General features: G+C 41.7%; 1 protein-coding gene across 1 annotated transcript in view; it reads right to left on the minus strand.

Moving 5' to 3' along the window:
• FAM98B (family with sequence similarity 98 member B) overlaps window positions 1-10,249 on the minus strand; it is a 10,814-nt gene extending 565 nt beyond the window's left edge. The window contains exons 1-8 of the mRNA XM_026051845.1: window positions 10,185-10,249; window positions 9,317-9,465; window positions 8,466-8,600; window positions 7,576-7,754; window positions 3,680-3,760; window positions 3,401-3,517; window positions 737-904; window positions 1-107 (exon numbers count right to left, since the gene is read on the minus strand). Of these exons, the coding sequence (XP_025907630.1) occupies window positions 1-107; window positions 737-904; window positions 3,401-3,517; window positions 3,680-3,760; window positions 7,576-7,754; window positions 8,466-8,600; window positions 9,317-9,465; window positions 10,185-10,249 (1,001 nt within the window). The remainder of the gene's footprint in view (window positions 108-736; window positions 905-3,400; window positions 3,518-3,679; window positions 3,761-7,575; window positions 7,755-8,465; window positions 8,601-9,316; window positions 9,466-10,184) is intronic.
• Between the last annotated feature and the right edge of the window lie 2,145 nt (window positions 10,250-12,394).

Below are 12,394 nucleotides of genomic sequence, written 5' to 3' on the forward strand. Positions count from 1 at the left end.
CCTCTTCCACCTCCTTCCTGCCTCTTTTGCCACGGGGGCATTTCGGGAGGAGGGGGCTCAATCTCCGTGGGTCTGCCGCCGCGGTCCGGCACGCGCCCCATCAGAACCTGCACCGAGAGAACAGCCGGCGTTCAGGTCAGCTCAGCATACCCACATCCCGCCCTTCTTCTCTTTTTTCCTTTTTTTTTTTGTAGACTAAGAACTACTACCACTTAATTTTACGCTGAATGGAATCCCTTAGCAGTGAGAGTCGGGTCATTATCTGGGAATGAGGCCGACCCTCTGGAGGAAGGATTATCGCTCATCGGGTTCTGCTACGCAAGGGCCGAGGGACACGCAGGCTGCCCGGGGACCAGCCGCTGTTCCTGGGTTTGTGCCGCCTTCTGAAGCTGCTGTTTGAACAGAGCAGCTCGGCAAAGAGAGAAAAAACCCTCTGGCCCCTGCCTCCTGCCTCCACTCTTCCTTCTCATCTAAATCTACTGTCTACTCTCTTACCCCGTTGCATGGTTCACTGTCTAACAAAACAAAAAAGTTGTTGCAACATTATTCAAAATGCTGCAAACTTACTTTTCTTAAAGCATCAGGCATAATTTGCAAAAATGAATGACAAGTAGTAACTTAGGAATTACAATTCTCTCTCTGCTTACTAGTGGTAGACTAGCAAATTCCCACCGTCCCTCAACACATTAAAGAAAGAAAGAACATACCCCTTTAATGAGAGAAAGAAAGAGCATACCTTGTTGATAGCACAGACTGTATTTTCCCGTGTTGACCCACTGCTTGTTCGTATGATCTTTGATAAGTCTTCTCGAGCAGCAAGGAGATGAGCTAACGTAATAGTTGACTTGGGAGATAACGCATAGCGCTTGGGCTGGTAGATTCGTGCTATGTCATCTGTTTTTACCTAAATGATAAAAAACACCCAAACGTAACTGATTTATTGGGCAGGCAACCTGCAAACACTTACTGTAAGGCATGCATCAGGCTCAGCAATTATAATTACCCAGGATATTAAAACTTGGACAGGATGAATAACTTAGATGAAAATCTAAGCAATCTTACAAAACACAGTGCAAGTTATTATGGTGCAAGTTATCACCAATTCTTTCCCTATCAATTAAGCTATTGCATAAAGGAAAAAAAATAAAATAAGAAAACCAAGAAATGCTGCTGCTGTTGCTGCTGTGTAACTGATGCTGCAGCCTAACATCACCACAACCAAAACTCACATATTCACTGCAATCAGATTCTTTGATGTCTTCCAACTTGTCCAAAGACTAGCAATTCGAGTCTAACTCTCTTGAGAGTAGTTCAATAGCAATGGTTAACAGAACACTGCAAAGTGTGAGGCAAATAGAACGGCTTCAAAGAAAGGTCAGTCGATGGGAAGTTAAAACAAACAAACAAACAAACAAACAAAAAAAAAAAAAAAAAATCAAAGCAAAATACCTACACCAGGCATGAAAAACTGAGATTTAGAAGGACAGAGCATTTGACTTTTCTGAACTCACTTTGATGCCCTGTTTAACAAAAGAAGAAGAAAAAAAGCCCTTCCACTTTCTGGGAACACCTAGTATCCTCTTCAAGGTACATAAGCATTTATCTTGGATGGACGGATGGATCAGAGAGTGGCTGCGGCTCCTTGGCATCCCTCTTTTGCCAGGCAATTACCATGCCATTTGCACAGCCATTTAAACCTGCAAGATCCACCTTTTGGTGGGACTGCACATGTGAAAAAGCCATTATCCAAAGTCGAGTCCATTGGGATAGGTATTTGTACTTATTTGGTACAATGAAAAATAAACAGAAAAGGAAAGCAGCAAATAGAAAGGACAATAGTCTCTTGGCTTAAAAAAGTAAAGTTATTTCTAACTCAAAATGATTTCCATCTCTAAATGCTTCCTGGAGAATTTGCAAACCAGGATTTTTACAATAACAATAAGAGGGAAAAAAAGAGAGTAAAAAATAAGAAATTTTGAATTCATGCATGACATATTTTAGCACCTGCATGCTGTTTTGCAGACATCTTTTTAAAACAGAAAAATAAATTATCTCCCCATCTTTACTTAGTATCTTTACCATCATGCTTAATTTATGCTCAATTGTGCAAGTGAATTCACGATTTTTAATATCTTTTGAACAGAACAGTACCAAGTGACTCAAGATCTCAGTTCAGTTAAGCAAGAATAATCAATTAATGTCTTAGAAATACACTTTAAATTTGAAAATTAGTAGTTGTATTGCTAGAGCTTTAAGAAAATTACATATGCAGAGGAATCCCATGGCACCTGCAAGCTAAATTCCTCCATTTTTCCTGTCTTACACTATAAAAGCTTCCACTGTGGAAATGATTCTGATTTTTTCTGTGTTTCTATCCAAACATACTTTAAAAGCAGCACAGAAGAATCTAGACTCGTGTCTTCCAGTGGCATTTAAGGAGCCGTATTAAACAGACTGCTGCACTTGTCAGCACCACTTGTGACATGAGAGACTTTTAACAATCCATACTTTGAGCTAACTTTGAAAGCTTTCAGGCTTGTCCATCTTGAGCTCTCACACAAGCCTTCTGTTGGAAGGAAAGTTGATCTTGCAGTTCATAGAGCAAAACCATCTCCCTTCAGCTTCCCACAGATATATTCATCAATTTATTAACTTTTCATAGTGTATTTCCCCAGCTTGTAAGACTGAAGCATCATCCATTTCTATCTCAGATATATAACAGATTGGTTAACTTTTTCTTTGTTTTTTTTTTTTTAACATATAGAGTGTCACAAAACAGTACAAAGAAATCATTACATTTAAATGACACCAACAAACAATATCCACAACAGTAATTAAGAAGTTTCGGCCAATGGAAGCATTATGAATAATTGTGTGTTTTTCTCATAAAAGTTGTTATTCAAGTGGTCTGTTTAATCACTATCTTTTAACCTAGGAAAAGCAGCAGCCACTATAATAATCTGACTTTGTGGGCTGTTGTTCTTTGCACCCAGTCTATTTTATGGCCTAGTGTTTCTCTTCCTCTTTCATTTGCCACAAAAACGCTCAAGTTTCTTTCTACTTCGTATGATTGCAGGCAGGTAGATAGAGCAAAAAAGGGGAGGGGGCAAACTTAAATTATCAAATGAAAAATCCAGACAGGTTGAAATTTATACTTGCAGACCTATAAACAATTACAAAAGACTGTCAAAAAAGACTGTCATTTGACTGTCATCCAGTCAAATCTTTCATTTTCCTCAATATCTACAGCTTGGATGTAACGACTCGTGATAAGAAACTGTCTGGAAAGAAGACAGCTGCCACGGAAGCGCTTTTACATGCTATAAATACCCAGTGAGAAGGCCAGGGCAACTGTGGTAGACTCCCCTCAAGAGGGAGCAAGAAGCAGCGCAGCGCTCACCTTCGCTCTGTCAGACCAGCCAAAAGACTGTACTGTCACATCCAGCCTCTTCATCAGCATCCGGCGGCGACACTCGTACTCACTTCGAAGAGCATCGTTGATTTTTTCCAGTCTTTCCTGCAGCGTTACAATAAAAAGCACCAATATTCAACTCCATAAAGATGCACAAGTCAAGAACAAATTAATCCTGTCGGCAATTACGATGGCTGATCCTTGGTGACCATTACAACTACATAAATACAACAAATAAATCAATAAAGTGAAGAGAGGTTTTCTTACCACTTGACCAGAATTCAGAGGTTTTGTTAGCAGGGATTTTCCCACATGATTATTTTGAACTTTTGAGAGAATATCCTTTATCTGAAACAAAATGCATAGTACAACTCAGAAAACGGTATTTACATTTATTTTAGCACAGTTTGCTGCAATCACAGCTGAATTGGAAGGTAGGAGTTTCACTGCCTATGACAGATAGGTTTCATTTAACACGACTTTCTACTCCCTCCAAACCAGCCTTGCATCAGCACCTTGCTGCTTCTCTTAGTTTCTTCCGTTAATTTCTATTCGGGGCCAACTGATTTTTTAGGTGCTACATGTATGTTATTGTTCCTGCAAGTTATGAACACAGTCTCGTTGGGAGCAGTACTGAATCTTCATTTGCTTTTATAAAGAAACAAAGGAAAGCAATTCAAACACGACTATAACTACCGTTAATTTTCATTTACATGTCACAAGGAAAGATTAAGGTAATACACAAACTACAGTAAAGTAGTACAAGACAAGTACAAGTAGAACAGTACAAGAACTACTGTAGTTGAAGTCATTAGTTACATTCCCAAGGGATAAGATTTCATGTAAGCATACATTTACATTACAATTTATCATAAAGACAGAGTCCAAAGCTCACTCCTCTAATGTTATCTTACTCTGTCAGAGTTGTCATATTATACATATTCTATAAATATTGTCTGCAGAGATCTCTAAAAACCCTGGACACAGATCAAATTCTATAGCATCTAGTTTGTTGACTGAAAAAGGTACTTGCATGGGAGCATTTGATAAATTGACTCTCTCATTTCATACTGTTATTACGGTATGATATAATATTGGTATACAGTACTGTATAATATTATAATAATAATACAATATTATAACGTATTGATATATGGTACGGTATAATATTACTTTTTTCTTTCGTTTTTTTGCATGTGCCAAGAACAGAACCTGATCTCCAATTCTATGTGAAAAACAAGGTGCATATTTTGCCTTTCCATCACCTCTGTGAAGTACACAGCAATTTAAAAACAGAATTACCCCGGCAACACCACTTGAAGCCAACCACCTCATGCAGTGAATAAATTATGTCAAAATACAGTGGGTTTCACAGCAGCTAAAAGACAGCCTTGCAGCTTGTCAAGAGTGACCAATCTGTACCACAGTATTCCCTGTGCTACTTAATTTCATCCATATGAAAAAGGGCCCTGCAACAAGGACAGAAGTTCAGACCCATCTAGATACTCTACTGATCTCTATGCTCTTCTTCCTCCAGTTATTATCATTGCAACCTTTGTTTTGTTTACAAAAAGCCTTTCAGGGATGTCTAGGATGGACGCTTTCCCCATATAATCCGCATACACTCAGATTAACCCCCACCTGGTAAGGTGCTTTACAGCTGTACAGCACAAGAGGATATTTAGGAACCGTGATTCTGAATAGGATCTACAGATCAGAGTTAATGCAGATTTGCTGGATAAGAGCAGCTAAGAGAGAAATACAACTCCAAGCTCCACAAATAAAGGGAATACATCTTGTGGGAAGAATGCGATCAGAGCTAAAATACCCAGGCCAGCACCGTGCATTCTTCACTACTGTAAAATGGAAAGTGAAAGTAATTTATAGAGATTGATAAAGGAAATGAAGCAGAAACCACTTGATCGGGAAAAAAATAAGTCAATATTATCAGAGAAAAGTTACATTTCTCTAAAGAAAAAGCAAAGATAACATATTTAAATGAAGTATTCAGAAGAAGCTAGATGGTTGGAGAGTAATTTGATGTCTAGAAAACATCATGCTTTATATGGCACTTGACAAAACAAAAACAGAGCAAACACTGGGCCACAACCACAGGAAACAGGAAGAACTAAATGAAAGAATCATGTGGACTGCCCAACTGCCCCAAATTTCTTCAGTCTTGATTTTAATCCACAGATAATTTCATTAATCAAGTAGCACCCAAGGAAGAACCTTTCCACTGATAAACAGGCCCAGGTTTGTGTTTGGATAGTCTGGATATGACTGAAAAGTCATACTGGCTTCTGCATAAAACCTCAGTGATAATGGCTGTTTTTGCACATTTCCATATTTTCTTATTTGCAGACTGATCCACAATAGTCAGATGAGCTACAAAATGAACCCTGCTCACCTATCATCTCACAAGTAACTATTTTAAATGATCTCCCTTCTATGCCATAACTCAGACGCAAACCAATACCTGAATTTAAGCTGCCACAAGGAAGCCATAGACAGTTTCAGTCAAACACTAATCAAACAAACAATCCAAACATATCCTCAGAATAGTACCTCACATCATGAATTACCAAGTGTCACAGTTTTTAGTAACGTTTTGACTTTTTTTTCTGATTTTTTTTTTGCCTATTGTTGCACTAAACATTTTTCATGCTACTCTGCTTTCAGTATTCTGGTAACTGTTACATCTTAAAATTTATTACTGGTGATAATTAAATATTGAAACTGCTGGTCTCATATTGATTCAAATGGCACTAAAAATAGATCTAAGAGGTATGTTGATCCATAAGGAAATTATATATTGAAGCAATAAGGAACAGATCAACAAATATGCAGCAAAGCTACGTAATTGTAAAACAATAACCGAATGTTTATCCTCCTATAGCATTCCTGACAAAGCCAACAATTAGCTTAATGAAAGGCAATTTCAAATTCTACCCCTTAGTTTACATGTACTCTCATTCTGTAATAAAACCAACAACTGGAATTGGCTACTCCTAGAAGAGTTATGTTTTTTGGGGTTTTTTTTTGTTTGTTTTTCTCTCTCCTCTCTCTCTCTCTCTCCTTTTTTTGAGGGGGGTAGTTTCTTACTTTCTGTTGTAATACCTGGTTTAGATTACCTGTGTAATCTGTCTACTTGAATAGAGTTAGAAGCATGAACTATCTAGTTGTCTGAGCAGTTTCCGTGGGGCTTTTAAAAAATAAAAAGTAACTGAGCTCTCCTGGTTGACCACAGAGCCCCTGCATCTTCTTCATTTTGAGAAGAAGAAAGGAGAACAAAGAAAAGGCACCACAAATAAGTCAATTTGTCAGCCCTGGTTACTTATGTCATATGACTTATCAAATATTTCTGTGCATCTGCCTATGCTTGGGTTTGCTTCCTTCACCCATCTGGCAGACCACCCCTCAGACCCTTGAAGAAGGGAAATATGCAGGAACACGTCAGTACTTGGGGATTTAAATGCACCAAGTTCAACAGAGGAACACTGCAGAGGCTATGCAGAGAGTAGAGCACTCCCAGGCTTTACTTTCGAAGTTGAAACTAATTTCTTCAACTGGAAATTAGCTGTAACCCAGAGCAAAGAATAGTTCTAGCTGCATTGGAAACTACCTTACAGGATACAAATAAAACAAGGGAAAAACAAAATGAATATGTGGGAACTGAGTGCTATGCAGCACAAAGGACAATGCCTTTTGGTTACAAGCCCTGAACATGCCAGGAGGAATTGGAGAGACCCAATTTAATGACAATAAGCCAAAGAACAGAGGCAACACTCATCAGCCTCAGAAAGAGAGGACTGCTGAAGATAAGTGAGATAATTTTGAGCTGACTTACTTTGTATTTTTTTCCTGCAGTCAACTATTACCTGCACACCAGTCTGCAAAATCTGTATCTACATAGTCTTAAACATTTGTTTCTGGAGGATTAAACAATGAAAGTAAAAAAGGACAGTGAATCTCTCACACCCTGTAACTGAGCAATTCTGGTGTACTTCGGAAGTCAAGTTTGGTCGTCTTGTTCTGCAATGGTGGAACTAGAGTGCTGTTCCTTTAACATGGGATGCAACCAAGTCTGTTGGGTTCCTTAACTCTAAGGAGAATGCTTATAGAGCCATCAGTGTCAGCACAAAAAGAAAATACAAAAGTACCTTCAGTTCCACGTTGGTTAGCAAGGGAGGAATATCAGAAGATGACGGCTTTGGCAGGCCCACTGCATCACAAATAGCTTGTACTTCTTGGTAAATTTCATTGTGCTTTTCCACGTGAGAGCCTTTAAGTTGCTTGCTATGCAAAATCTTCAAAGCTTGAAGTTCTGTACTTAGAAATACTAGAGGCAAAAGTGCCATAATGGCAGATTTAGGGAAATTTCAATGGTTTTGTGCCCACACTCTCATACACAAACAATTAGATCATGATATAAGGGAATTGTTTTCTCAATCCTCTCCTAGACAGGCCAGTGTCAGTTCCCCCTTTGCCCTCCTCCCTCACACCCATCTGCTTAACCTCTTCCGTCACCTAGTGCTTCTCCAGCCTCTTAGCTCCCTCACAGATAATAGTTCTGCATTATCACAGAGGTTCCTGCTGCCAGCCCATGTGTTTCTTGTCAAGTCTCAAGTGTTTCCCACCACCATTAACGAATGCCCTCTCTCTCCATACTCAATTTCAACTGGGGCTCCTTTGTCCAGGCTCAGCTTAAACCTACTCTTCGCTCCTCTCAGTCCTGCTTTCAACATCTTCAAATCATGCAGCATTTTCTTTAGAGCTGTCAGGAAAGCTCTCAGAAGAAAAGCAAGATCTCAGTTTCAACAGAGCTGGAACTGGATCAAGAGGGAAACTGGGAGACTTGGTGGGCTGACACATGCATCACTAACAGCTTTGGTTTTACCCCTTCTACCTCTCCCCAGCTGATATGATGAGTGCACAGCTAGCCTGTAGTGATGTCATCCTAGTAGTGGGTACTTACATACACATAAAGAACTACCTAAACTTCAACTTGTACCTTCTAATAATATAAAAGAGAAAAATGATCATAACTTACAGAGCAGCTTAAGACAGTCTTCTTTCTCTCTTAGTCTCTGCTTAATGTCTCCAGATATAAGTGATGAATATGGACATGACATTTCTTTCAGAAAGCCACTAATCTCCAGCTGGAAGCTTTCTATGTCTTTATCACCTGCAGAAATAAATAAATGCAAATTAATGACTTTTCTTTCTTTACAGAAAATACATACATAGCAGAAGAGGAATCAGCATTGATTCTTTCTTTAGAACACCCCTGTCAAATGAACAGCTCTATTTAACAAATGGTGAAGTAATTAATTTTCAGATAACAAGCCACAGAGGCCAAAATAACCAAACCACATGCATGAGGCTGGTTTTTTTCAGTGGTTGTTTTTTGTTTCAGTACTTCATCGTGAAAACATAAGCGGGTATATTCAAATCATATAAACTCTCACCCGAGCTGCTGCACCCCCCAGGTAGCACCAAGACCCAAGCAGCACTTGGTGACTTGCAAGTCACTTGTCTACACGAAGTCCTGGCTGGCACATTGCTCTGCTCTAACTAGCACAAAACACCACGCAGAGCTACTATGCTCAAATGCAAAATATCAAGACAGGGTTACAGACTACAACCACTGATACGCTGTATGCAAGTACTTTCTATACATTCATGCAGTTCTAGAAAAAAAGAACTTCTTTTTTGAAAAACAGTTCTCAAAAACAAAACCATAATGCAAGAACCGTGCACACGATGGCAGAAGTGTCAGGTTGGCTTTCTTCCAGCTTCTTTACTTCTCAACTTCAGCACTATTTTTTAACATGAGCTGAACAATATGGGTCTGAATCCACTGAATAAAACAATAAATAATTTCAATACATTTTCATATACCATCTGTTGAAGTGATGCTCTCTTCCATATTACAAAGTGGCTTTATTTGGGAACCTAACCAAGCACAAAGCTCCAAAAACTCTGGTGAAGCCAAGCCATTTTCTGCTGCTTTCTTCAGGGCTTCCTCCTCCAGCAAAGGACCCGTGTATCTGTGCACAGGGGAAAACAGCACCAAGGAGAAGCAAGTCAAACATGAATGTTTTCTAATCATTTTTAACATAAGCTGGCAGGTAACCACACTCAGACAAAAAGAAACGCCTTTGTAAGGTACTTTTGTCAATGAACATGTAATTCAGATTTTTCGAAATAAACCAGAAAATGCGAGGACATTTGTAAACAAACAAAACGGGCTGCCTGTGAACAGGAGAGGCCCTGCCACAGGCCCTGGGCAGGCACCCACAGTAAACACGCAGTCCCAGGCTTTCCACACACACTGCACTGAGCGGAAACCAAGCAGAAATTCAAACGTGCGGGCCCAGCAATTCTCTCTGCCGGATTTTTAAGCTCCTGCCCTACAGCTTCATAAATAATAACAGACAAGTGTGAATTAACCCGGGTTTGACGCTGTTTCTGCGGATTCCACCTGCACGGGGGCCGCAGCAAGCGCGGCCTCCCCGCTCCTCCCGCCCCGGCCGCGCGGCCTGCGAGGCCGCTTTGGGAGCCGCCTGGGCGGCCGGGAGGCCACAACGGTCGACGGCCCGGGCGGCTCCAGCACCGTTAACGGCGGCCCCCCTGAAAAGCTCCGGAAGGGGGAAACGCTCGGACGCCTCTAAAAGCGCTGTTGAGGCTCTGGAAGCGGCAGGCAGCGCCCGCGGGCAGGGCCCCGGCCCCGGCCTCCCCTCGCGCCCCGCCGCGAGGCCCCGCTCACCCCAGGGCCTCCAGCGCGTCCAAGATGTCGCTCTCCATGGCGGGGCCCGGCGGCAGCTCCTTCATGGCGGCAGCGCGGCCCGCAGCGCCGCGCGGTGCCCGCCTCAAAACGGCCCCCCCGCAACCCGCTCCCGGCGCCGCCGTTCCCGCGGCCGCCCGGCCCCGCCGCGCGGCTGACGTGAGCTCAAACACCCACATTTCAGTTAAAAACCCCTGGGCCGTCCCGATCCGGGCTCGGCCGCCTGCTCAAACATCCCCCAGCTCCCCGAGAGCCCCCAGCAAGAGGCTGCCTGCTGAAGGGGAGCAAAACCGGTTTATTTTAGCCCTGGTCCCCTACGTAGCACCAGTGGGAGCTGCCACAAAATGGCATCCTAAAAGCAAGTGCTGCTGTAGCCATCTGCACCTCTCTTAAACATACTGGGAAGCATTAGTTGGAAGGAAGGAGAAGGGAATTTTGGAAGTAGGCCATCTGCCAATTCATATTACATCTCCACAATTACAAGTTCATGTAATCTTTACCAAAAAAACAAAACACATGGCTCATTTCTACACCGAAGTTAACATGAGGTTAATCTCAACCACTTGCACGTCTAGTTTTATATAAGAGTGTGGCAAGCGAGCGTTACGTGGTTGGCAATGGCCGGAGTGGCATCCCCGCTCCTGGACCTGCATGGAGCTCCCGGGTGGACAGGGAAGGTCGAGCCAGAGGCCACCGGGCCCTGCGTCACTACGGGCACGTTGGCTGAACAGCGAGCGGACAAGCTATAAAAATGGCACCTTTCCAAAGATTCACTCGTTTTGTCCTTTTAATCACCCCCAGATTAAAAAACAAACAAACAAACAAAAAAAGCAACAAAAACCACCCCATATCTTGAATTCAAATGAGAAAATGAGGAGGCAACAGTGTCCATTTCCATGCAGAACAAGTACACATAATTCACAGTACCAAGGAACATGTAGCAGACAACCATCCACCACTAGAGGGGACCATGGGAGCAGGGAAGAAGTGGATTAAACTGCATTAAATGCTTACAAATGTTCTCTAACACAGGCTTGCCTCCATGCTGCGCTGTGCTGTACACGCACAGTTTAAAACTGACTGAGAGAAGATAGGATGCTTAACTCAATGTGAGCAGCTTGTATTAATTAGATAAATTCAGCTGGGCAAAATTTTCGATTTCTGACGGTGGAGGGAGTAAAGGAACTGTCCTCAAACTATTTTCTCGGGGCACATGTCTCTGCAAAGACAGAGGGGAAAGGCCAGACGTGGGCAGTGCTCAACTCCACATTCCCCTCTGGTGAGAGCAGCACAACCTGGGAAGCCACCGCGCACTCACTGCGGAACCTCCGCTATTCCTCCTGCTCCAGGACTCGTCCGAGGGAGCAGTGTTTCTTCACTATCCTCCAGGAGGAATAAAACCAATAAAGCACAATCTAGCTCTATAATGTTACTGATTTAAATACACATAGTTGAAGTTACTGAGATTTTTGTCACTTACTTTAAAAGGAGTAGAACTTGGAACTCTGGAGATAGGAAAAAGGACTAGAATTAGAACTACTGAAGGTACTCCTAATGTATTCCTAGATTTCTTTTTCTTTAAGTGGACTCTTGCACTGAATATATTTATTTGTTGCATATGGCAAGACAGGTGTTGATCATAAACAACCTTACCAAAGGGAAAGCTCTAGAAGTTCGCAGCACCCTTCCCTCTGTGTCAGTTACCCTCCCTGCCACAAAGACAGAAGTATTTACTTCTGCAATTTTTAATTTGTTTGTTTTTAAGATGAGTTCAGAAGACAATTTAGTCTCTAGATGTTTACAGAGGAGAAGGCTTAGTACTGGTCGGTCATAGTTTTGTGGACATTATTCCATTATGAATGAGATGAGGCTGAAGCCATCAGCTACTGCAATATATGCTACTAAGTGAGCAAAAAAACCCAACAACAACAACAAAAATCCCCAGACAAACAGACTTGAAGTAAGTCTTGCCTCTGCTGTAGCAAATGCTCAGCCTGGCAGGACACAGCAATGAATATTCCAAGTTCATATTTCTCATTCTTTCAAAAATAAACTATGCCCGTTTTGCTCATGAGACCATATGGCATGAATCACGTCAGTGAAGCATTCATCACATTGTGATTTACACTGACATTATTTCTCAGAAGTTAAGTGCTGGGGCTTCACTGTGAGGAGCTGCATGTATTGCAGTC

Source organism: Nothoprocta perdicaria, unplaced genomic scaffold (assembly GCF_003342845.1).
Source record: "Nothoprocta perdicaria isolate Ctin4 unplaced genomic scaffold, notPer1 scaffold_8, whole genome shotgun sequence".
Taxonomy (NCBI): domain Eukaryota; kingdom Metazoa; phylum Chordata; class Aves; order Tinamiformes; family Tinamidae; genus Nothoprocta; species Nothoprocta perdicaria.